This window comes from Lipotes vexillifer, unplaced genomic scaffold, assembly GCF_000442215.2.
Source record: "Lipotes vexillifer unplaced genomic scaffold, Lipotes_vexillifer_v1.1 scaffold537, whole genome shotgun sequence".
Classification (NCBI taxonomy): domain Eukaryota; kingdom Metazoa; phylum Chordata; class Mammalia; order Artiodactyla; family Lipotidae; genus Lipotes; species Lipotes vexillifer.
The window spans coordinates 1,226,458-1,253,321 of record NW_006776635.1 but is presented as its reverse complement, the minus strand read 5'-3'; the positions used below and the strand labels follow the sequence as shown (position 1 = coordinate 1,253,321).

Here is a 26,864-nt window from a genome sequence, read left to right as displayed (position 1 = left end):
CCGGGGCACGAACCCGCGTCTCCTGCATCGGCAGGCGGACTCTCAAGCACTGCGCCACCAGGGAAGCCCCCTGGTGTCCTTTTTTCAGTCAATCTTCACTCCATTCCCAGCCCCAGGCAACCACTGATCTGCTTTCTGTAGCTATCATTTTCTATAGCCTTTTGTAGCAACTTCATCTGAATGGATCAGAATATCTGATACTTATTTTAAATTTAGAGACCAAATTTACCTTATTAAAATAGTCAAGAACAACTAAATTAAGTGACTCTTGTATTTCACTACAAACAGAAGCCAAATAAGTTAATTAGAAGAATTTTCTGAATCAGGTGCTAAGACTTTATCGTATGCCTCATTTGCTTTGATGAATTGCAATTTACTCTCTTTTAGTTAGATACCTTGTTCAGTTTTGAGCTATGCATTACATATTAACTCTTCAAGATATATGGATCAATATTCTTTCCAACTTCAGACTTTACTCTATAGTCTATACTGTTATGACATTTTTCTCCAGGATGACAAGTATTCGTGTGTGTGCAAAGGGAAAGAAAACAGAGATACCCGATGAGGCCTCAAACATTTGCAGGTAGATGATTGGATGGAAGATGGATTGATGACTTCCATATATTTAGGTCTCAAGAAAGTGATTTCTATCGTAAGTTCTCAGGGTGTAGAGAATTAATAAGTTGCATATATTTGAAGCAGAATTTCACTCTTTGTGTGTTTTTATTTAACAGAAGGAATGTGAAACAGGTTCTAACAGGGAATAAAGCCTTACAATGGACTAAGTCCTATGTTTTACCAGAGTTTCCTTATGATGTCAAATGCATGTTAGCAGAACAGAAATGTCCTGATCACAGCATGAGGATACGGATCATTGAGTTTCTCCAGGCTGACATGACGAAGTATCTGGAAGGCTCACTGTGAGTAATAACAGGGCACACTTGCTGCTTCGGGAGAGGGTGTGTTTTCAGAGTAGACTTGAATTCCTTTGGAACCGATTCTCTTCAGATTTTGCATAACATATTGGTAGTAAGTCCAACATTGCCCAATATTTGAATGTCTACATTGTCATATAGAACGATTTGAAGAAAAGTGAATGTAATTTAGACTCATCTTATGAGGAGGAACGTGGACTTCTTGAACTGAAAAATGTCCTCCCTGTTGCACCGAACAGGTACCCCAGCACCCAGCAGTATAATGACGTGGTCAACGCCCTGCTGCAGGCCCACCCTTTCCTGGTTGAGGACGGCTGTGGCTTTGTAAGTGACAACGTGGAGCCCTTCTGTTTCTCTCAACCTTTCTTAAAATAAGAACCTTGTATTGTCCAGTAATCTCATGCCTCCCCTTTACTCAGTCTCTTTCTGTTGGTTTATCTGGGTCTGTCTGTTTCTCTTTCTCTGTCAATTTCTCTGAGTCTCTCTGGTCTCTCTCTGATTCTGTTCCTTTGGCGGTCTCTTCTGTCTCTTGCTGTCAGTCCCTGTTTTGTTCTAAGTTTTGGTCTTTCTTTCTCTCTTTCTATCTCTTGCTATCCCCTCTAGCTCTGTTCTTTTTGATGACTTCTCTGTGTCTCTCTGTGTTCTTTTGTCTTCTTTAAAGAAAAATAACACTTTATTTTTTAGAGCGGTTTTAGGTACACAGCAAAATTGAGTGAAAGGTACAGATATTTCCCATCTCCCTCCTGACCCACACATGCACAGCCTCCTCCATTATCAACATCCCCAACCGGAGGGGTACATTTGTTACAGTGGATGAACCTATACTGACACATCGTTATCACCCAAAGTCTATAGGTTACGTTAAGGTTCACTCTTGGTGTAGTACATTCTATGCCATTAGACAGATGTATCCATCATTATTGTATCATGTATATGTATACTATTTTCACTGCTCTAAAAATCCGCTGTGTGCCACCTGTTCATCCCTCCTCTTCCTTCTTCATCTTCTTTCTCTCTCTATGTCATCATCGTTCTGTCTCTCTCTGAAAGCTGTTTGGAAGCTCATGTGTAAAGATGAGTCTCTAGGAAGGATCTTTAAGAGATGCGATGCGTGGAAAGAGAAGGCTGTGACTGCACCTACATCAGTGCTTTCATCAATAAAGTGGTTCTTGCCTTTGTTTAGACCAGGTGGAGAAGTGGTCTGCTTTTGAGGTCTTGACTTCCAGCCTCACCTGGCCCTCTCACGTCTCTGCTGTTCTGACAAAAACAGATCCTGGAGGTGTTCTGGGGCAGCAGTTCTCAACTCTGGCTGCACATCAGGATCCCCAGAGATTCTGGTTTAGTTGATCTGGAGAAGAGACCCTGGCACCTTAAAGTTCCCCAGATGATTCTGATGTGCAGTCAGGGTTGGGAAACACTGCTCTAGAGGTTTCAATACAAGCTTTGTTCTCTGGGTCTGCAAGTCTCTTGGCTTTAAAAGCCTGGGATATCCATTGCCCAACAATGTGAGTATGCTTAACTCTACTGAACTGTACACTTAAAAATAGTTAAGATGGTTAAAAAAATTGAGTGTATTGTGACACTGGAACTATATGATTTAAGGGACAATTGTGGGGAATTATAGCTTTGTGTACATGAGATTTGCTGTCTATTAGTCCTTGTATCTCTATATGCCGTATACGCATACATTGGTAGTCTTATCTAAATAAGATAGATGTCTTTTGCACCTTATTATAGAAGATATCTCTGAGAAAAATTTTTTGCTGTACTTTCTTGAAGACATAGTGTGTGTCTTCAAGACACACACTATGTGTGAGTGTGTGTGTGTGTGTGTGTGAGAGAGAGAGAGAGAGAGAGAGCATGCACACAGCAGGGAAGCATTTGGTAATTTTTAGGACTAACTTTATTCTCAACTTTTTAAAATTGAAGTATAGTTGATTTATAATATTGTGTTAGTTTCAGATATACAGCAGAGTGATTCAGTTATATTTATATGTATATATATATTTTACAGATCATTTTCCACCATAGGTTATTACAAGATACTGATATTCTCAACTTTTTATTTCAAAAGTTTTCACATCTACACAGGAGTTGAAAGCCTGCTGCTGTGAACAGCCATATACCCTTTATGTAGCTCAAGGTTTCTTAGTCTGGGTGGTATTGTGTTTTGGGTGGATACTTCTTTGTGGTGTGGGCTGTCCTCTGCCTTGTAGGGTACTTAGCAGCATCCCTGGCACTCACTAAGTGTGAATAGTACCCCTTCGCCCAAACTGATGTAACAACCAACCGTGTCTCCAAACATTGCCAAATGTATCCTGGGCGGGGGGCAAAATCTCCGATGATTGAAAATCACTGATCTAGATTCACTAGGTATTACCATTTTGCCACATTTACTTTTCCTTTCTCATATTTATTTGTTTGTTTTGACTGAGCATCTGAAAAAAAGCAAGTCACAGTTGCCACTCCTAAATACCTCAGCATATATCTTATAAGGATAAGGACAATCTCCTACCTAACCACAATACCATTTTTATACCAAAAGAATTAACAATAATTATATAATATCATATACAATCCATATCCCTGTTTCTTCAATTATTGAAACAAAGTTTTAAAATGGATTTTTGGCTATAACATCTAATCAAAGGTTATGCATTCCATGTAGTTACTATGTCTCTTTAATTTCTTTTTGTCTCTAGGATAGTTTCCCTACCTTTTTTTTTTTTTTTTTTCCATGATATTTTCTTTTTTGGACAAGCCTAGTCCAGTTGCCTTGTACGATGAGCCACATGTTGGGTTTGTCTAAATATTTCCTAATGATTATATTTGGGTTTACAATGTCAGGGGAAGACCTGCTGGTGATATGTGGACTTTTCACATATCCGTTCAGGAGGCCATAACTTCAGGGCTGTGTTTTATTTCAGAGTGATGGAGGAGAGCTGTGTCTGTGTAGTTCTTTCCACACCCCGTCCAGCTGGAAAAGCATGGAGAGGGAGGACGACTGTTCAGTGACAGAAAGAGTTTCTATTGTGGCATCTGTGTCAGGAATTCCCGGTGCCACGCAGGCAGCAGATGCTCAGGGCACACCCCTTGATTGAGTGCTCATGTGGACCACTGCATTGACTGGCCCTGTTTTTGTTCCTATCCGATACTTGCTAGGGAGAGAAGGGAGAGGCTGGAAAGAAGACATTGGCAATTAAAATATGTCCTAGCAGTTGATTGCTGTAATACCTCCCAGCAAATCCGCAGGTGTAGAAGCCCTTAAGAGCTGTGGGAAACATGAGGGGAAAAGAATGTATTTGTACTAGTTCAGATTTCAGGGCTAAGAAAAATACAAGCCATCCATTATTTCTGTGCTGTTGTAAAGCAGCAGCAGCAGTGTCCAGACCCACAAGCCTACGGGAGGTGAGGAAGCATCTCTGACTCATACATAGCCAGGCACTTAATTGGGGCCGAAGCTGCCTTCCCAACCCCCAAGCCCCAGTACTCCAAACCAGGGCTGCCAAGGGTTTTATGAGCAGCACTTTAGTTTACAAATGTCTTCCATGAAATAGCTCTTCATTTGAGTCTCCACCTAACCCAGTGCAGTTGACAGGACTAATCTTATTCCATTATAGTTAAAGAAACTAAGGCTGAGGGATTACTTGTTGAAGATTTCTTAGCTAATACGTACTGGAACTAGTCCAGGATCCTGGGTCTTTCCAACTTAGGTCCCAGTGCTTTCTCAGGGGCAGGGAATAGCCCTTATTGAGACTTAAACCGAGGAACCGGGAATGACAAAATCTAAGTGCCAGACACTGGACTAACACGATCTCAGTGGCATTCCCATTTGCCTGAGCTAATAAGATATGCCCAAAGTCACCCCGTGACTTAACCCATCTAGTGGCCAAGACTAGGAGGCAAATATGGGTCTGTAGCTACAAATGGCCATTTCTTTCCCTGCACCCACTCTTGGGCCTATTCAAGCGCATGGCATTGCAGGGAAGATGAGGGGCTGAAAAGAAGCCTTGAGGCTCAGGTTTGGCCACTCCTCACACAGTGAAATATTTAGCAAGCAAGACAACGACTCAGAGTCTTGCTTCTAGTCTGTTGCTCAACACCTGGGTCCATGTACTTCACAGAGGACAGACACAAGGCAGCTAGTGTTTACAGTTTCCAAGATGCACCAAGCACTGTGCTGGGTTTGGTGAGCAAAGTAGACTCGAGACCTTCTTCATGTGCTCACAGCCTAGGGGACGGAGAGAATGGAAGGAAGGAAGGAAGGAAGGGGAAGTTTGAATAGAGGAAGAATGAAAAGAACAAAAAAGAAAAGAAACAAAAACATCACATAGATGAGGGTAAACTACCAGTGTGATAAGTGTTGACAAGGAAAGGTGAGCCTGATAACCAAGGGGAGTGAGCTGTTAGGGAGGCTGTAAGGGAGTGTTGGCTGAGCTGAGATCTGGAAACAGAGCAAAGCTTTACCTGGATAACAGCAGGGTAGGCGAGGAGAGGGACAGAGCTTTCCAGGCCAAAACCAAAGGCCCAGCAGAGGGAAAGGATGTTAGCAGTGTTGGTGTGTTGAGGAAGAAGCCCAGGTGTGTCCCCAAGTTGTTAAACATGTCTCTGGTCTTCCAAGCTGTCCACATGCCAGACAGATTCTCCCAGAGCGCAGTCTGGCCATCCACACTTCCCACTCAATGTGGCCTATGAGGGCTTCCTAACCCAGCTCTCCAGCCATTTTCTACAACGCTTTAAAGGATACAGACATCGGGCTCCTCTCAGACCTGCTGAAGCAGAATCTCTAGAGTCTGGGTAAGCAGCATCAGCATCACCCCTCGGGAACTTGGAAGAAATGCAGATCCTCAGCCCTGCCCCTGACCTACTGAATTAGAGGCTCTGAGGGTAGGACCCAGCAACCTGTGTTTTAACAGATCCTCCAAGAATTGTGATTCAGGCGGAAGTTTGAGAACCATTGCTCTAGAAGAGAACTTCTCTGTCCACAGAGAGGGGTTTGAAAGGATCTGGTTCCAGATTACCTTGAAGTTCTTTTTGGGGTAACCATGCCCTTCAGGATGGGGCTGACTCCTCTATTTTCTACATCTTCTACCCTTCCACATCTTGAGCTCTCTGTTCCTGCCATGCACAACTCTTGGCAGTTCCCCAAATGGCACCATCTCTTCCTCTCCTCTGTTGCACAGGCTGCTTCATCTGATGATGCATTTAAAGAAAGCGTGTCAGTCCATATATGCATGAGCCAGTATCAGTTCTTTTCTAGAATCCAGCAGGAGAGTGGAGTGCATTGTGGAGACACTAAAGTGGAAGGTATCCAATTTTAGGAATTAGGAAATCTAGACTCAAGAGCTAGTATGTTTAGCTATATGACATTGTATATAACTACACACATACACACACACACACATATATAGCTATGTACTATACAAAATATCAATATATGTATATATTTATAATGTTATCACAAGATTATTGTGAGGATAAATAGAAGAATAGATATATTATTTCTGTTACTGTGATGGGAAAATAATTTCAAGCCCAAAGGTGGTAGACAAAGATTTTATTGTTTATATAGGATTATTCCAATCTCTTTGAAGATTAACTGCCCTGTTTTATAATTTTACACAGTTTTTATGGAAACGAGCCCTCAAAGATCGTTTTAAGTATGTTCGAAGACCCATAGAAGATGATGAACAAGTGATGAGAAATAAGTGTAAATTTGGACACCGAAGAGGCCAGACAAGGAAATCTCTTGCTGATATAAGATTTGATGAAATTAAAATTGTCCAGATAAAAGTAAGATCGAATCTTTAATTGTTCTGACAATGTATTGGTTGGTTGGTTGATTAAGGGATAATAAATACTAGCACTTAAAATAATTAAAACAAAATAAAATATCCTTTTGAAAATTTGAGGTGTGGGTCAGAAACCAAAAAAAAAATCTGTTTTGTTTTTGTGAATGAGAATATTTCCAAAAGAGGACTTCCAAAAACGGAGCAGAGAGTGTTATTGAACATTGCAAGTTTATTCTTTCACAATCTTCAAAAAACCTGGAGAAACCCTGAAGTTCTGGATCTTTGAATAATTTCTTTTCCTCTCATCCTAAAATGTATCCTGTATTCTTGCTGTTCTTATTGCTACAGAAAGTTTTTTTAATACTCATATTGTAGGGGTCAAGTTGCTTCTGGTTTCAAGGTTTCAGGGTGGAAGCTAATCCACATGCATGGGTCCAAAACCCCATACTGTTCTCGCTGTGTACAGAGGAGGCCATGAGGAGCTACAGGGAAAGGGCCCCAGGCAGGGCCTGGAGATTCCTCCCCCTGCAGTGGGTTTGCTGTACATACTGTTCACGTGGGTCCTAATTATCTGAAATTCTATAAATATTCCTTACCTACCTCACAGCCCCCACGTGTTCTCAGAAACAAAAATGTCCCCTGCTAATAAAGTAGACTGAGCTCCTTAGGAAGGGTGTCCAAACTATCAAGTTATAGGAGCTAAATCTCATGTCCTCCCCAAAATCTATTTTCACATCAATCCAACATGAATATGTAAATATAATTTTTCACTACAGACACATTTATGTTAGTGAATGTACTTGGTGTAAATATTCTATTTTCTTCTTCAGCTGGTATAGTTATTTGATATTAATAGAGCAACCTGTCAGATCATCTCAATTTTATTATCACTACTTATAAGCACCAGGGGACGGGAATATTTTTTAACATATTTTGTAAACCGTTCATCCCAGCATTAGAAGTAAGAAAAATTTTAGATGAAGGAGTATTTTGAAATACCTTATTGGGACGTCCCTGGTGGTCCAGTGGCTAAGACTCTGCACTCCAATGCAGGGGGCCCGGGTTCAATCCCTGGTCAAGGAACTAGATCCCACATCCCGCAGCTAAGAGTTCGCATGCTGCAACTAAAGATCCAAATAAATAAATAAAAAGAAATACCTTATTTTAGTTTTTTAATATAATTTTATATATAATTATAAAATCAAAGAGATTTTCAAATGACAGGCCAGTTAAGATAATATAATTTTATGTCTGCTCTTTGATGAAAAGACAAGACAGATGAAAGGTACCTAAATTTAGTGTAATTTTATAGAAACTTTTAACTGCAATATTCCAATTATAAACTAAAATCATGATAAGATAGAATTATATTCATTTTAAAATATCTTTTATATTCTTAAAATAAAAAGCCACTTTGTAAAGGAACATAATTATATTGTGCATGTTTTCAAAATATGTGATTTTCCATATACTACAAATGGAGTTCCTTTATAAATGAATTAAAATTTTACAAATTCAGTTTTCTTTCTTTCCCACCACATCCCACCAAAATTGATGCACGTCCCACCAAAATTCATTGGAATGGATGAATGGTAAAATTGGAAAAGTAGCACTTTTCCCCAGCAAGGGTAAGCCCAGGGGGTCACAGGCCACCCTGAGGGACACAGGCTAAATGGCAGCTCCTCTCCTATGTTGACACATCATCACTGACCCAGTTTGTACAATCATCTTTCCGTTCTTTCTCAAAACCACCTCAATTCTTCATGTAACTACACTTTTTGTTGTTCCTATCTTGGACTCTCCCAGACATGCCAGAATTCTAAATTGAATCCTACTAAGGCCTATGCAGGGGTCTTTGCTACAAAAAGAACAGGGATTGAATGTACCAGGGCCCAAGATGAGTTAAGTTGCAACAGAATTTAGTTTTGACCTTCCTGCCAACTGGGGCAAAAAGAGGTCCTTGTTCACATCTGAAGAGGCAACATTTTTCCTGCCAAGCAAATCTAATTCGTAAGGATTTACTTTCCTCCCTCTTACAAATGGAGCTACAAATTGCTGATTCTTTTAAACACTGTAGCATCCCTGTTTATGACCTCATGTTCTGTAAAGCCAAAAGCTTTACAGGATGGAGAAAATTTTACACTAGAATATTACATTGCAATGTGTTTCTGTGTTTTGTACCCTCCATGGTGATTAAGCAAATGGAAAAACACTAAGAAGAGTAGAGGGACAAATCCATTGACTATACACCACTTATCTCATGGGATTTTAGACTTCAGATGAATTGCCTAAATTATTTTGGGCTTCATTTTGAATTTCTGATAGCTCCTTTTTAATGTCTTTATGAGTTCTGAAAATTAAAGATAGTTGGATTAAGATACACTGTGACAACTTTCACATCTTTTAAAATTTCTTGACTGGGCACAGCATTTCCATAATGTAGAAAAAAGTTATCTCCTGTGCTGTAGAGATGGAAAATACTGATGCAGGCAAGAAGCCAGGAGGCAGGCCGTTCCCTCAAAGGCAGGGAAGTGGGTTTGGCTAAACTGGAGGAAGGTTTTGGGAAGGAATAAGGGAGAGGAAGAGATTTTTCATTTGTTTTGTTTCTGTTGTTTGTCCTTTGGTGGTTGGAAGGAATTTACCAAAGAATTGATGGTAGATGCCTCAACGAAGGACAGTGTGTTTCTTAGTCCTGTCACGTGGGCTTCTGCAGATAACCAAGCAGCTGCAGAATTTGTGTGAGTTTGAGCCTAGGTCACAGATCTTTTGTCCCCAACCCTCCTCCTCCCTCAATCTCCAAGGTCAGCGTGGCACTGCTTAAACTACGCTACAAACCCCAAAGCTTCAGCAGCATCAAAGCATCCACCCGTGAGTCTTAAAAATGCCTGGGTTCCTCATATTCTGCTCTTAAAAAAACTTATAACCATGGTATGCAGATGGCTATACTTGTCAGAATACCAGACTGTTTCCAGATCAGTCCTACAAAATACTGGTTTTAAATGCAATGTTTAAAAATCCTTTGCCAACCTCACAACCTCACGTCACTGCTGCTTGTAAATCATGCTGTCAAATGCAACATAAGTGACATTGCTTCTTATGCATCTGACTTTTAGCTTTAGGTCCAAGCAACTTGTAGCCCTGTGAATTGATAAATCTGTTTCCTTTGCTCAATTGCCTTTTATTATACTTCTAGTATTTATAAACGGAGACATAATTAGATTCTCAAAACAGAATTAACTGAGTAATTTCTTTTTTTATTGAAGTATAGTTGATTTACAGTGTTTCAGGTGTACAGCAAAGTGATTGTTATATATATACACACATATATGTGTTCTTTTTCAGATTCTTTTCCATTATAGTTTATTACAAGCTATTGAATATAGTTCCCTGTGCTATACAGTAGGTCCTTGTTTACCTATTTTATATATAGTAGTGTGTATTTGTTAATCTTAAACTCCTAATTTATCTCTCCCCCACCCCCTTTCCTCTTTGGTAACCATAAGTTTGTTTTCTTTATCTGTGAGTCTATTTCTGTCTTGTTAATAAGTTCATTTGTATCTTAACTGAGTAATTTCTTAAGTTGCTGACAACATTATCCTGTTTAAATGATGAAGACACACTGGTTTTAAAAGCTTACAGGAATTGTATGGAGCTGCATGCAGAGTAGTGGAATTAACTTTGTACTGTATTATTTTTTGTGCAAAACCTCAGGTGTTAAAGTTGAGTGAATCAAACTCCTCACCTCATGGCACATTATTGTCATTGTTCTGTGCCAGGCCTTTCTCTTGTTTTATTCTTTTTTTTTTTTTCTGGTACGCGGGCCTCTCACTTGTGGCCTCTCCCGTTGCGGAGCACAGGCTCCGGACGCGCAGGCTCAGCGGCCATGGCTCCTGGGCCCAGCCGCTCCGTGGCATGTGGGATCCTCCCAGGCCAGGGCACGAACCCACGTCCCCTGCATCGGCAGGCGGACTCTCAACCACTGCGCCACCAGGGAAGCCCTATTCACTTCTTTTTGTGCTCGTTCTTCTCTGCCCTCTTCCCCACCTCTGCTCTTGGGCAATCCTTCTATTGTGTTTTATCTGTATCTTTTTGTTTGTAAGGTGTTCTAAAATGTGTACTATGATTTTGGGTTTATACATATTTGACCCAGTGAAAATGGTACTCTATACCTCATTTGTGTTTCACTTTTTCACTGACACTCCTTAAGACTCATTCATGTTACTATGTATATTTCTAGCCCATGATTGTAACCATTATTACAAGCCCTTGCCTCAAGCCCCTCAACGGATTGTACTGCAGAGAATGCCATTATACCTGTCTGGTTAGGGACTCACCTGTGTGTTATTCCTTTGGCTTGTCCACCAAGAAGTGGAACTGATGGAGCAGCGGGCATGCATATAGTTAATCTGACCAATTACTTTCTAGAATGATTTTGTTATTCTCACTCCCATAATACTGCATATCCCTGTCTTCCTGCCATTGCTTGGCACTAGCCAGCCTTGTGAGTTTTGCCAAGTCTAATAGGTATAAAGTGCAATCTGATTCTTGTGATTTGCATTTCCCTTGATAACTAATGAGTCTGAGCATCTCTTCATGTGTTTGTTAGACCTTTGAGTTTCTTCTTTTAGAAAATTACCTCTTTAGATCCATTGCCCAGTTTTTAATGGGTTGGCATCTTTTTCTTGTTAATTTGTAGGAAGCAGTCCTTCCCATGCCCTAAGTCACAAAGATATTCTCCTGCTCTTCCTCTTATTAAGTTTATAGTTTGCATTTTCATGTTTAGATCTTTAAGTCATCTGGAGTCTGTCTTTGTATATGCTATTAAGTAAGGATATCCATAGGGTGAGTTGCTCTTACAACACCAATTACTAAACCATCCATCCTTTTTTTATTTGTTTATGGTGGTACTTTTATTGTATGTTAAGTTCCCCCAAAAGACTTAGGTGTGTTCTGGGCACTGTCCCTTATTCCACTGGTCTCTCAGTCTACTCTTATGCCATTGTCACATTACATTTGGTTACTTAGTGTTTATTACTTAGTATCACTTAGCACTTAGTGTACAGACATTTCTGGGGTGGTTCACCCTCATTTTCTGGAATAAGGGGAAGGACAGGGGGTCATTGTCTCAAGAACCCACCCTGGGACTCCTTTCTAGCACCTGCCTTCTCATAGGAGAACTAGAGCCTGACCTAGGGGTGCTGAGCCTGACCTAGGGGTGCTGAGCCTGACCTAGGGGTGCTGAGCCTGACCTAGGGGTGCTAGAGCCTGACCTAGGGGTGCTGAGGGGTCCTAGGGTAGGACCAAAGGAAGGTTCCGAGCATCTGCCAGTGCAAGGAGCACCAGGATAAGCTCTTGTCTTGCCCTTGTGGATAGCCTGCTGTGGCAGGATGGAGATGGTCTGTGGAGGCATCCTGCTTCTGTCATCCTGACCCTGGGGTGGTGTGGGGATGGCAACTGGTTGACATAGGGCACTGGACCCCAATCTTCACACTCACCCAGTCTGATGCACATCACTTCTCGGAAATCTCTTCATCCAGAGGATTCCTTGGTGGTCCCTTTGGGCCTCTGCTAACTCCTAATTTATCCCTCCCCCCTCCATGCCCCATTTGAAACATCAGGATGTAAACATACTTTGAAATGCTTAAACTCGGCTTTAATGCTTTTTGACTAATGCACGCATTTTCTTTTCTTAAGTTATTGAGGTTTCTTTCAGCCAGTAGAGGCTTCGACTTACTACCATAAACTTTTCACTCTTGGGATATAATAATAATAGTCATTGCTTCTTTCAAATTTTTCTGATAAAAACCTGGCTTGAATCTTTCATGTGTCCAGTCCTTCACATTTATGCCTGATCTTTTCATCCACTTTGAAAAGATTCTCCTGTGTCTTTATGGAGTAGATTAACTCTGAAATGGATATTTGGTGAACATATATTGTCGTTTCTTGAAGCAGTACAGGAAGGACTTTGAATTTTCCACAGGGGCTTTTGCTTTTCTCTCTTTCTATTTTTTTTTTTTTTTTCCTAATTGCAATGAAGTTCTCTCAGTTTGGAGGCTATTAATGTCATCTTTAAGTGCACAGATTATTTTATCTTTATCGGTTAATGTAGTCTACATTTTGTTTTTTTAAAGAGTTTTAAGTAAGTAATTTAATCCTATCAATCAGTTTCTTCAAAATTCCTTTTGATATCATCTTCTTGGAGGTTTTCATTTCATGCATGATTTATTACATCCAGCTTCACGTTCTTAGAATCCATTCTGTCTTCTCCAGGAATAGCAGTCACTCTAGTCTTCCAGTTCCTTGTTTACCATCTGTTTAGTGGCTCTATTCATTATTGAAAGTGACATATTAAAATCTCCAGCTACTATTATTACTGAATTGTCTCTTTCTCCCTTCCATTCTATCAGTTTTTGCCACATGATTTTGGGGATGCCGTTGCTAGGTGTATATAAGTTTATAATTGTTATATATTTCTAATGGATTGGCCCTCTTCCCATTATAAAATATCTTCCTTTGTCTCTAGGAACAATTTTTGTCTTAAAATTTATTTTGTTGCATATTAGCATAGCTATTCTGTCTCTCTTTCGGTTACTGCTTACTGGTATATCTTTTCCCATCTTTTTACTTTCAATCTACTTATGTCTTTGAATCTAAAGTGTGTCTCTAGTAGACAGTATATATTTAGATCATTTTTTTAAAATCCATTTTGTCAGTTACCTAATGTGATTACTGGTAAGTTAGAATTTATGTCTGCTATTTGTTTTCTATATGTCATCTTTTTCTTGTTACTTTATTCCTTAATTACTCCCTTATTTTGTGTTAAGTAAATATTTTCTAGTGTATTAATTTAATTTCCCTGTTGTTTCTTTTAGTAAATAAACATTCATAGTTATTTCCTTAGTGGTTGCCCTGGGGATTACAACTAACATCTTGATTTATAATAATCTAGTTTGGATTAATATCCATTTAATTATAACAGCATATAAAAACTTTGTCCCTGTATAACTACAGTTGTCTTCCTTTTATACCCTGTATGCCCATCAACACAGAATTTATAACTCTTGCTTCATGCAATTGTTTTTAAAACAAGATGGGAGAAAGAAGGAGTTGCAACCTGAAAATATATTGATACTGTCTTTTGTACTTACCTATGTAGTGACCTTTACCACTGCTCTGTTTTTTTCATGTGGATTTGAGTTACAGTCAATATTCTTCCATTTTAACTTGAAAGACCATCTTTAGCATTTCTGGTAGGGCAGATCTGCTAGTGATCAATCCTCTCACTTTTTATTTATCTGGCAATGTCTTAAATCTCTCCTTCGTATTTGAAGGATGTATTGCTAGACATAGAATTGATCTAGGGAATTGATTTCTGGTTTGAGAATTGGGTGTTCCAGTGTTCAGTTATTATGGTTTTGCCTATAGCTACCAGAAAACCCTGTCTGAAATTGGCTAAAACTATAAGGAGAGCTATGCTCTCACATAGTGAGAAACGCAGAGGTGGATGAGTGTGGATATGATTGCTGCTCACCAATTTAATCAGCTCATCTCCTCCAGACAATCAGCATGTTGGTACATCTCCACTCCCTTGAAGTGAGATGTGGTCATGAGACTGACTGATCAATGGAATGTGAGAAGAAATGTCAAGCGCATTGAAGATCCAGTATGCAGTGCCCCATCTTTCCCCTTTCTTTTGCAATGATGCCTGATATTCTAGATGGTGGAGCCAGTTTCTTGGGTGAAGAGGATGAGAAGCTGGGCCCCGAGAGGGACATTCACATGAGTGATAAACGTCTGTTGCTCTAACATTTGGGGGTTGTTAGAGCAGCAGCATCTTGCCTATCCTGAGTAATACCAGTGGCTCCAAGTACAGCACGTCAGGCTTTGGATCCACATCTCAGTGATTCTCCTGTTCCAGGGCAGGCTTCATCAAGTGATGGAGTATTATGGACTTTTCTCAGAGTCTGAAACACGAAGAAAACACAATATTTTGCCCGATTCTGATGTGAAATATCTTATCAAACATATACTGGGAATGTTGCGGCAGTTTCTGTAGAGGGGCTAATTTATGCTTTTTCTTTTTAAACTTATGCTATATCTAGGACAGGAACACAGGGATTTAATAAGTGATTGTGGGGTGTCCTTGCATCCAAAGTCCTCCAGACTTTTGTTAAATAAATAAATAGATAAATAAATAAACAAACTGCTGGTATTAAATTACTAACAGTATACTTATACAGTAGCCCCCCCCCCCAACATCCACAGTTTCGCTTTCTGGGGTTTCAGTTACCCTCAGTCGACTGTGTTCTGAAAATATTAAATGGAAAGTTCTAGAAATAAACAATTTATAAGTTTTAAGTTGAGAGAGAGACCACATTCACATAACTTTTATTATAGTGTATTGTTATAATTGTTCTATTTTATTATTATTGTTGTTAATCTCTTACTGTGCCTAATTTATAAATTAAACTTTATCATAGGTATGTATTAAGGGGAAAACATAGCATATATAAGGTTCAGTGCCATCTGTGGTTTCAGGCTTCCACTGGGGCTCTTGGAACGTATCCCCCGCAGATAAGTAGGGGGCTACTGTAATTCATTTCTCTCTTAAAACATTTCTTTTCCTACTTATTGGGTATATATGTACCCAGTGACTTTGAAAGTCATGAAACAGTTTTGCGTGTTAGCTTTCTTTGGCTTACAAGTACAATGGAATTGAAAGTCATGCAAAAACTGCTTAGTCAATGCTAAGGACATACACTAGGTTTCTTTTAATTTCTTTTAGGGCATTTACTGTTTGTTTCTTACTGCACCTGACATAATGATTTACTGTATAAATACTAATCATTTTTGTAGCCTTTTCCACAGATGTTTCTCTCATGGTGGAAAACTGAACAAGAAGCAAAAGTTGAAGAAAAATGTTGACAGTTAATTGCATTCTGGATATAATGCAATTACTGCCATCAGCAGGTGGCACATTTGCTAATACTGTGAAGTTTTACAAGTCAGCCTTGCACTTGGAAACACGGGGCAAAGTCAAAGCAGTTTCCCTGCTGATTGACTAAGACACATGACTGAATGTTAAGGAAAGAGACTGTTCAAGTTACACAGGGAAACATCGTTTCCAAAGTCAATTTGATGACAATAGAAGTGGAACAGGGATGACTGGAAATTGGTATGAAGAAATCTCTAGCATCTAACACAGCACTGTTCAATAGAAATATAATACAAACCACAGATATAATTTAAGATTTCCTAGTAGCCACATTAAAAAACGTAAAAAGAAGCAGGTGGAATTATAACATTCAGAGTATCGTTTACTTAACCCAATATTATCATTTCAACATGTAATCATTATGAAAAATTGTTAATGAGATGTTTTACATTCTTTTTTTGCATACTAAGTCTGAAAATCAGTGTTTCCAGCACACATCTTAATTTGGTCTAGCCACAGTTCAAGTGCTCCATAGCCATATGTGGCTAGTGGCTTTTAGACCGGATAACTCAGATAAATACCCCCTTAGAGGAGTTAGAGGGTTAAATGACACTATCTGGGGAACACCATAGTTAGCAGGGAGCGTGACCGGTTACTAATGTCAAACCCTTGTTGCATTTCTGGGATAGATCCAAGTTAGTTGTTCCTTGTTCCTAATATTTGCAACTTTGTTCATGAATGAGATTGATCTGTAATTATCCTCTCTCATACAGTTCTTTCAGGTTTGGGAATCAATGTCGTAGACATAGAGGCTTCATAGAATGGGTTGGAATTATTCATAGAATTTCTTTTTTTTTCTTTGTTTTTTTTGACTCCTTGAAAAAATTTGTGTAAATTTGGTATGCCCTCTGTTTTGAAAGTTTAGTAGAATTTGTCTGTGAAAACTTCAGGTCTTGGTATTTTCTTTGTGGAAAGACTTTTGTCTTCTAATTAAATTTATATAAGGTTCTAGGAATTTCTTTTTACTCTGTTTGTATGCTATATTTTTCTAGGAGTTTGTTCACTTGGTCTATGTCTTGCTAATCATCCTATGTTCACAGATAGTGGATCTACCTGACGCTTTTCCTAAAATGCTTGTAAAAGTCTTGATATAGGAGCCTTTTAGGCTCTTTACCATTTTTCCATCTTTTACAGGTAACATCTGCTCACATTCTGGTCAGCTAGACAGTTTGTCAACTTGTTGATTCAAGTGTAGTTCAGCCAAGTGTCCGCTCAACTAACTTTTCTAGAAAGATATTTTTCTTGTCTCCTCAAAGCCTGTTGATTTTCTTAGATTTTTTAAAAAATATATTTATTTAATTTTGGCTGCGTTGGGTCTTGCTGCACGTGGGCTTTCTCTAGCCGCGGTGAGCTGGGGCTACTCTTCGTTGAGGTGCACGGGCTTCTCATTGCGGTGGCTTCTCTTGTTGCGGAGCACGGGCTCTAGGTGCACGGGCTTCAGTAGTGGCGGCTCGCGGGCTCTAGAGCGCAGGTTCAGTAGCTGTGGTGCACAGGCTTAGTAGCTCTGTGGCATGTGGGATCTTCCTGGACCAGGGCTCAAACCCATGCCCCCTGCATTGGCAGGCGGATTCTTAACCACTGTGCCACCAGGGGAGTCCCCAGGGAAGTCCCTAGAGCACTTTTTTCTTTTTGCTGTACGCGGGCTGCTCACTGTTGTGGCCTCTCCTGTTGCGGAGCACAGGCTCCGGACGCGCAGACTCAGCGGCCATGGCTCACGGGCCCAGCCGCTTCGCGGCATTTGGGATCTTCCCGGACTGGGGCATGAACCCGTGTCCCCTGCATCGGCAGGCGGACTCTCAACCACTGCAGCACCAGGGAAGCCCCTTACCTTAGATTTTTAATGAGAATATGTGAGGTACTTTTAGCCACCCCACCCCATCCAATGTACCCAAATGCATAGCGAATATAATTGACAGCTTCATGATTCAGCATCACAAAATACCCGCCATAATTATTTTGAATTTGGATTATATGGCATGGTACTGCAGCCCTAAAAAAGCATTTAAGAAGGAAAAATACAAACAATAACAATAACAATAACAAAAACTTAATTTAAAACCTTTTATCTCTTCTTAATATTTTGTCTTCTAAAATTTAAATGCATAGGAATAAATGACATTTCTATTCAGTGTGAACATTCTGGATAATCTAGGTTTCCACGTAAAAAGGTATGTAGGAAATGAAATAACTCTTAGATCTGTCAAGAGAACAGATTATGGGACTTCCCTGGTGGTGCAGTGGTTAAGAATCCACCTGCCAATGCAGGGGACACGGGTTCGAGCCCGGGTCCGGGAAGATCCCACATGCTGCGGAGCAACTAAGCCCGTGCGCCACAACTACTGAGCCTGCGCTCTAGAGCCCACGAGCCACAACTACTGAAGCACATGTGCCACAACTACTGAAGCGCAAGCACCTAGAAGCCAGTGCTCCGCAACAAGAGAAGCCACCGCAATGAGAAGCCCGCAACAAAGAGTAGCCCCTGCTCTCAGCAACTAGAGAAAACCCGCCTGCAGCAGTAAAGACCCAGTGCAGCCAAAAATTAAATAAATGAATAAATAAATAAATTTTTTAAAAAAGAGAACAGATTATAATTCCAGAGTCAGTAATTAACTGTTTGATTTGTTCACAGCATCAAAGACATTTGTTAACCACGTTCAGAGCCAAGCATAATGCTACATAGTAGTGCTCACCACATGAGTGAATCGTTGAGTGTGCCATAACAGCCCATAATTCAGGTTTTCATGAAGCATTAAACTGCCACTTGAAACATGGAACATATTAATATTTTGAAAATATTTTGCAGGAGGAAGCTGTTTGTTTAGATTATGAGGTAGATGAACATATTAACTGGTTCCAGCAAGAATATGTGAAAACAGAAAAGGACTGGAGTGAAATTAATAAGAGGATGAGCCAGACTTTGGAAATAAGAAGAAAGTTGATTGGCAGCAGAACACCTCCCAAGGACATTCTTAAAATGTTTCCTTTCCTGAAGTGCCCCTATCAGGTATTTTTATTTGCTTGTAATAGTCTGATTATAATGTCCAAATTGATTTTTGTCTCTTTCCTCTTGGAGTGGTAACAAGACTATGCAGCAAGATGGTGCTTATGAATCTCAGGAGAATGCGCGAGGCCCAAGGGGTACTACTAGGACCATCTGGTAAAAATTTCTGGAATCATATTCTGATAACACACATTGGCCGCCTTCAGCTTTGAAGAGTTCTCCATCACTGGGCACATTGTGGAGGCAGGGGCACCACTACTTTGGGGTATTTTGACAATGGGCAACATTTTCCCTTTGCATGCATTTAGACAATCAAGATAGTTTATGAGGTAACTGTTAGCGTGCAGCATTACTCAAAATCTATTTCCTTTATGATCCCAAATCATTTCATAAAGTGGTCTTAAAATATACGAAGTTTATGGGTAAATCAGACACCCTGCCATTTAGTTTATTTAAGGTGGCCATTAAAGGGTCCTATTACAATTTTAGTGTAATTTTGGCTGTAGTATATAATTAAAGACTCTTCAGTGTTTTTATCTGAGAATACATTTCATGGAGGAGTTCTGTAGGTGCAATCAACCAAACTGGGAATGAAAAGTTTTACAGGCTTTTCTTCTTCCAAAAGAAACTGAAATAAGAATTTGCCTACATGCTTTATTTTAATAATATGTCTATAGCAAACATCTGAGTGTTTGCTACATAGCAGCTATGTTCTCAGTGCTTTACATGGATTATTTTATTTAATTTTTTTCTCAGCAACCCTACCTTATTTATTGCTTGCTTCCTCCTTAATCTTTGGGTTGCTAGGAACAGTAATATACGTTAATACGTTATACGTTAAACTCTAGCTGTTAGACGAGTATGCCAGATTGACACACGTACAAAATATACTTTTAAAGTGAAAAACTGTTAAACTGATAGCCTATAAACTCTTTAAATGTAAGGAGCATGTTCTGAACGTTGTAGTAGTTCCCAAAGTACCTAGCAGAGTACTGTAAAATACAAATGAAGTATTGATTTTTTTGAATGCTGGATGAGTTAGTAGATGGTTGGTGTCTTAGTCCAATCTAGCTGCTATAAACAAAAATACCATCGACTGAGTAGCTTATAAACAACTGAAATTTATTTCTCCCAGTTCTGGAGTCGGGGAAGTTCAAGATCAAGGTACCTTCAGATTTAGTGTCTGGTGAGAGTCCACTTTCTGGTTCATGGATGGTGCTTCTTAGCTGTAACTTCATATGGCTGAAGGGCAAGCTAGCTCTCTGGGGGCTTTTGTATAAGGGCACTAACCCCATTTATGAGGACTCTGCCCTCATGACCTAAGCACCTCCCAAAGACTTCATCTCCTAATACCATCACACTGCTAGGTTTCAACATATGAATTTGGTGGGGGACACAAACATTTGGTGGGGGACACAAACCAAGGGGACTCTTGGTCCCCTTCATGTATTTTCCCCATTCCCCACTTACAACAGTGGTTGGTAAGGCTGCTCTGGTCACTGATGTTGCAACTTTTGAGGTTTTCACTGGACTGCAGCCTACAAAGTTTTAGTGATTAAAACAGATGAGCTATGGTTCAGTGGGCTTTCAAAGAACTATAGTTGATAGTAAATCTGGGGATCATTATAGCTCTAATGAAGAGTAGAGACATTTCAGACCTAAGGCTGTATCTCTCCTGCTTTGTTTAAGTCTCCCATTGTGGCATCTGTAAGTCTTTTCTTCCTATTCCCTCAGGTGTTTCACCCTTTATATTCAAAATGTGGATTGGGGTATAGTTTGGGTAATGGCTGTACTTACTGAATAAAGTTGCCCTATTTATTGTTGTAAACAAAAGGATTAAACATTTTAGGCTTCTTCAGGAAGTACGTCCCTAACTCAGCCTTGGGTAGCTAGCTGGGATTAACAATTCATAAAATCCTTGTGGCGCTTCTGAAAATAAAAGCAAGTTTGACCTTGCTTACAAATACCCGATTAACAAACAACCCCTATAGTAGGACAGCTGCCTCTGCTTCAGGCCTCCCCCATCACCTGTTTGTTTCTACTACCAATGTGAAAACACTTGGCGCTTAGGGAGCTTGTGGACGCAGGTTGGTTGAAGAGAAGCGGCCAGTGTGGGAAGCTGGTCCCAGGACCCTCGATTACCACCTGTGCTCATCAACGTCCTCCTCTCAAAAAACTTTCTCTCATCAGAAAATTTTAAAATTTAAACTTTTAAAATGTACTTCATGAGAGTAGAATATTATCAACTAGGAATTTGTTACTGGGACCTAGTGGATGTGGCACAAGAGAAGTAAGAAAAGTTGAAGAGGTGAAAATACCAAACACAAATTTAAATAATTCCTCAAATTTCCAGTAACTCCTTTGAAATGCTATAGTTTTCACCTTACTGAGAAACTATTTCAACAATCATTGTTTAAAACTTAAGTGAGGTGCCTAAGAATCACCAGCTAATATAAAGTTTCAAAGGAAAACAAAAGAATCTGAGTTTTGTTTTTGGCCATGATGGAGAAACTGGTCCTGGACCTACCTTCCCATCATTAACATGGATAAAACTGGGAAAAATATCTATGAGGCAACTGCTTCCAGGCATTGGAGAGTAGGCATCGCAGGACTCTGCTCTTTTTGTTTGTTTGTTTTATGAAATTGATTATTTTAATAAATTAATTGAATTATAGTTGACTTACATTATGTTAGTTTCAGGTGTACAACATAGTGATTCGATATTTTTATAGATTATGCATTATAGAAAGTCATTACAATTATATTGACTGTATTTCCTGTGTTGTACCTTACATACCTGTGACTTATTTTATAACTAGTAACTTTTTACCTCTTGGTCCCCTTCGTGTATTTCACCCATTCCCCATCCCCTTCCCTCTGGCAACCACTAGTTTGTTCCCTGTATCTGTAGGACTCTGATCCCGATTAAAGGAGAACATACAGGATGTGCCTCAGTTTTCTTCCTTGGGGTTACTTTCTAGATCATGGCCCAAAAAGGTGAAAGCCAAGCAGAATGGTGGTCTCACAGAGTTGAACAGTTAGAGGTGGGAGTTTGGGAATGATGAAGTAGGTGGTATTTGCGAGAGAAGGTACTAGAGGAGAGATGGAGGGCAGAAGTCCATGGAGGGATCCCCCAGAGGTCTTTGGCTGAGAGCTGGACTGCTCAGGACAAGACTCCACAAAGCTGTGAAGAGAGGCTGCCACAGGACGGCAACCTGAAAGCAGAGGCGACACGGTGTTGAAAAATAAGAATTCTGGCCCAGTCAGAGTGGGAAGACCTTGTTGAGAGTCTTGGGCGTCCATCTGCGACTCCAGAAAGTCCATACCTTATGTCCTAGATTTGAGTTGGGGCCACTGCCTAGAACTAAGGACGAAAACCAAAATAAACCGAAATAAACTCATTCAAACAAACAATAAGATTAAGTCTGACAGAACCAGAAGGATCAACCAGAAATTTAATTGCCTGCCAGAACAAAATTTAACACCCTTGAAAGGAACACAGTTTAATCCAGGCTCCCTACTAGTGGTCACTAGGGGTAATAGTGAGTGGTGCCACTCCATTTTCCATCCCTGGATTCCTGGACCTGTGAATTCTGGCTATGAGAGAAACAGCACCATATATTGGGCTCTGACTCAGCGCATATACAGCTCCTGGAGAACCTTTCCCCAGCCCTACAAGGAACTGCTACCTAACTGGTGCTGTAACGAAGTCTTCAAAAGGCCATTTCACCGTTCTATCAAGCCAGCTGCTTCAGGATGGTGGGAACACAGTAAAACCAGTGAATTCCATGCAGCGTCACTGTGGGGCATCTTAGCAGAGAATGGAATATGTATTTTAAAAGAACCAAATTGAAATTCAGAACTGAAAAGAACATTTATCTGAAATGAAAACATCATTGGATAGGGAAATGCTTATTGGGAAATGCAAACTAAGCGTCTGTGAACTTGAAGATAGAAATGATCCAATCTGAATAGAAAAGGAAAAATGATTAAGGTTAATAACCTTGGGGACAAAACCTGGGGTTGTAGAGAGAGGGGCTTATTCTGTGACTGACCATTCACGACTGGGGGTTTGGCTACATGAGGTTTGGGGAAGATTTGAGCAAATAAGTAAATATTGGGTCGGCCATTCTGTGACTGACCATTCGTGGCTGGGGGTCTGGCTACATGACGTTTGGGGAAGATTTGGGCAAATAAGTAAATATCAATACATCCAGGATAATGGGAGCCAGGTTTTCGCTGTTGAGAGAGGATGTATGGGAAGCAGGGAGGTTGGAATAAGGCCTGTGTTGTTGGGTTGGAATTGAAGGTATCAGTGTGAACTCATGGTTTTTAATACTTATATGTAGATATTTAAACAGATGGATGTATGTCTGTATGTGTGCATGTATATACAAATATGTATTTCCTAGCTTTGTTCTGTAAGAAATCCTAGAACACCAGTGAAGCAATGAGCACATCAAGGGCTGAAATCTTAGTTTTTAAATATCATTCTCCATTAAAAGGAACCCGGGGCTTTTGGAGAAATAGCTGACTCCAAGGCTGAGGCAGAAAAAATACGAGATGAGCCTGAAATATTGTGTAGTGCCAGAAACTAAGGAAGTGCTCACAGACCAAGAGGCTATGTCAAGAGGATTCAGGGGTCAACTCCTGCTGGCCGAATCTGGACAACCTGAGCATTAATATAAATAATAAAAGGATTAGAGTTATGATCATTTGAGTAAAGAGGGATTTATTATTCTGTAGTGATACAAATAAATGAGTAAGTTAATGTAGGAGAAGAGAAAGCTACACCGTAGAGTAGAAAGCCAATAAATTTAGAAAGAATTATGGAATTAGAAAATCACCATTTGGCAACTATCATATTCAATAGTAATATTGATTCAGGCAAGAATCATTGGTGGATGTGAAATCTTATGGCTGAAAGACAGGAAAAACAATATATTTACATCAACTCAAGGGAAACCCCCCTTAAAACACTATAAAACATATAGTTATATGTTAATTAATAACATATATATTAATTAACCTGTCAGATTCCATCTTCACCGAGTGATAAGTTAGTATCTTCAATAATGGCACCAGTTACCACCTTCTGATGGAGAGGTGCCAGCATTCTTGCCATAATTCATAAATCATGAAGAAACATCATACAAACCTAGAATGAAGGGTGTTCTGCTAAGTAATTGGCCTCTACTTTTCAAAAATCTCAGGGAACTTAAGAAAACCAAGATGCTGCTTCAGATTGAAGGAGACTAAAGAAACATGATATCTAAATCTCATGTGTTCCTGGATTAGGTTCTGGATTTATAAAGAGCATGACTGCAACAACTGGCAAGTTTGAATGGATTCGATTTTCCTGATTTTGATGGTTATGCTGTAGTTATATAGGAGAGCATCCTTGTACTTCTAGCTAAGTACAAGGAATAATAATATGCAATGAAGAATTAAGGGGTAAGAGGGCATCATATCTACAGCTTACTTTCAAATGGATCAGAAATGTTAGCCTTGGGGGAAGTTGTGAGCTCTGTTTACTCTTTCTGCAACTTTAAGGTCGACTTGAGATTAATTTTTTTTAAAAAAAATTCCTAAGTTGTGCGCCCAAGAAAATGGACAATATTTACCTTCCTCATGCTTCACTTCACATCTCCCTGCTGAGAGAGGTTCTTTGTAGGGTAGTAATCTAAATTAGTCGTCCACTGCGTGTTGCCTGATAGCAGAGCCGCTATATCTTTATGAGAATGTGAATTCCAGTTTTCCAATGACTTAACTTTTGGACCTAATCTTTGGGCAATTTATGATCCACCAAAATACTCAAGAAATGGTGAGACCCAGTGGGTAGTATGTAACTGTTCCTTATAGTTCTTATAGTTTTAAGGAAAGTGATAATTACATAATTCCTACTAGTGTGGGTGATGAACAGTCTTATAATGCCACTCTGTCAGGAAAGTTGGGAGGGGGACAGTGGTGGTGGAGTTCTCCGAAGGGAAGAACTTAGGCAGTGGCAAGAAAAGGTGGTTTTGAGTAAAGGGGTTTCCATACAGGTAAACTGTTTTTGCTTTCACCTTGTAGTCAAATCTCCTAGACTCATTTTGTTTTTCACCCTTTATTTCTGTCTGATCCTACAGAGTTTCTAAAGCTCTTTTCCCTATAGGATACCATGGTCAGGAATTTTTCAAGGTTTGCTTCCTGAAATCTGACAGTTCACTTCAGGCTTTCATTCTTTTCTCTTCCTCCGTCCTAAGTCTTTATACTTCTCCACTAAAGCTAATCAAATATCTAGTATATAAACTAACATTCAGAGCTTAATATAATTCTGAAGAGTAATTTACTTCCTTACATTCTATACATTAGCTTTTCTTGTGATCTTTTTCTTTTTTCAGCTGTTCAGAGAATTCCAACTTCTTACAAGAACAGATATTTATAAGAAAACAAGGCACATTTTGGAATCCTATTCAGAAAATATACTGGCTTCTTTTTCTTTGGTGGACAATCCAATCAATATTGCATTGCAAGAAAAAATGAAACAGCATACAGATGAAGACATGTTGAAACGTTAGTAAACCTAAGGGATAGGGTGATCTGGTCTCAGTTATCTGTGTGAGGATAATTAGGAAATCCACGCTGTGTAGAATTCAGTGAAACAACATGTGGGAAAGAAAAAAGAATTTCTCAACTAGGAGTTGAGGTGTAGATTTTAAAAGTACACTTGATATTGTAAAATTATATTTAGGAAACTAGTAACCTGTTAATTTCATACACAAGGTAATTTACAAGCCACAAGGTAATTTACAAGCCACAAGGTAGAGTACAGTGAAATCACCCTGGCTGAGGGACAGAGAGTACAGAACTCTTATCTTCTCCTGGCAGTGATCTGGAGGGCAGAACAGGAGATCTTGAGTGTTTATTAGAAGGGGATGTTGGTTTAAAAAATGGTAGGGAAACAGTGATCTAAGAAGGCTAGTTTGTTCTCTGTAGAAGGTAACAAAAAAAAAAAAATCCACATGTTTTGATACTGGCTTTACTTACAACAACTGGTAAGAGCTTATTTTTACTTGGACTGTGCGCCTGTTTGCTTTGACAGATATGAAGATGACAGCCACCTGTTTACTCCTACCAGATGTTTTCGGGGAGGATCCCAGCCTTTTTGTCATTGTGAATGAGAAGGTATGCGGTATTTCAATGATCACTGGTTTGAGATTTCATATCTTTATATGATTATTTATTTGAAGCAGGATGGTGGCCTATTTTGAAGTTATGTTTTGTCATATTTACAGATAATGCTAAATTGCAACAAGCTCATATATTGTAATAGCATGGTTAGATTGAGGCATCTTGTATTATTTAGCTAGTTTACACATCATGGGGTGGTGACTACTGTAATCTTTTTTTTTTCAGGTGCAAGTGTCCACACCCGTGTTAGAAGTTAAGAACCCTTTCAACATGGATGTCTGTGAATTTTCTTTGTATTTAGAAAAAGAGAGACTCACAAAGGTGGATGACTGTATTACAGCCTTGGCCACTCTCATAGCTGCCTTCCATGTATTTGGGATCGAGTGTCCAAGAAGACTGTCCCAAACCCTCAACTTCCTAGAGACACTGATTTTTGATACGCACAGTCCATATTTTCCTTCTGTGGAAGAAAATGAAAAGGAAGTAGGATTTCAACACCCAGTCACTTAATAGCATGCCAAATATTTTATCAGAATTGATCTCTGGGATGGCTGAAACTATTAAAAATTGTTTTGATTTAGTAGAGGTAGGTATTAGAAAATCATTTTGTCTCTAGGATTTGAGTGAATATCAATGCCTTCTATCTTTACACTTTGATACTTTCTTTCTTGAAATTCTGTAATAAAATACTACTTAAAGAGATGTTTATTTTGAGTTCTAAGCAATTCCAGTCCAAGTTAACACTTTCAAGGGTGCATTAGTTTTTAAAAGACACTACGCTTCACATTTTCTTAAATCCTCCAGATTAGGATATGACCTTGCACTTAAGTCAACGTGCCCACTTTTGAAAGACTTAATGTCCAGGAGCTGCACACTTGTGGCCTGTGGTTCTGCCTCTGGTCTGAACATTGCTTGGAAACATTTTGAGCATTTTAAGAGATGCTCACACTCCCCAGTTTCTCTTTCCC

The 26,864-nt window shown here is 39.5% G+C and overlaps 1 protein-coding gene across 1 annotated transcript in view; it reads left to right on the top strand.

Moving 5' to 3' along the window:
• Window positions 1–26,406, top strand: part of SAMD3 (sterile alpha motif domain containing 3) — a 44,731-nt gene extending 18,325 nt beyond the window's left edge. The window contains exons 5-11 of the mRNA XM_007450530.1: window positions 735–920; window positions 1,175–1,259; window positions 6,561–6,728; window positions 18,526–18,726; window positions 25,107–25,278; window positions 25,808–25,890; window positions 26,122–26,406. Of these exons, the coding sequence (XP_007450592.1) occupies window positions 735–920; window positions 1,175–1,259; window positions 6,561–6,728; window positions 18,526–18,726; window positions 25,107–25,278; window positions 25,808–25,890; window positions 26,122–26,406 (1,180 nt within the window). The remainder of the gene's footprint in view (window positions 1–734; window positions 921–1,174; window positions 1,260–6,560; window positions 6,729–18,525; window positions 18,727–25,106; window positions 25,279–25,807; window positions 25,891–26,121) is intronic.
• Window positions 26,407–26,864: the final 458 nt, after the last annotated feature.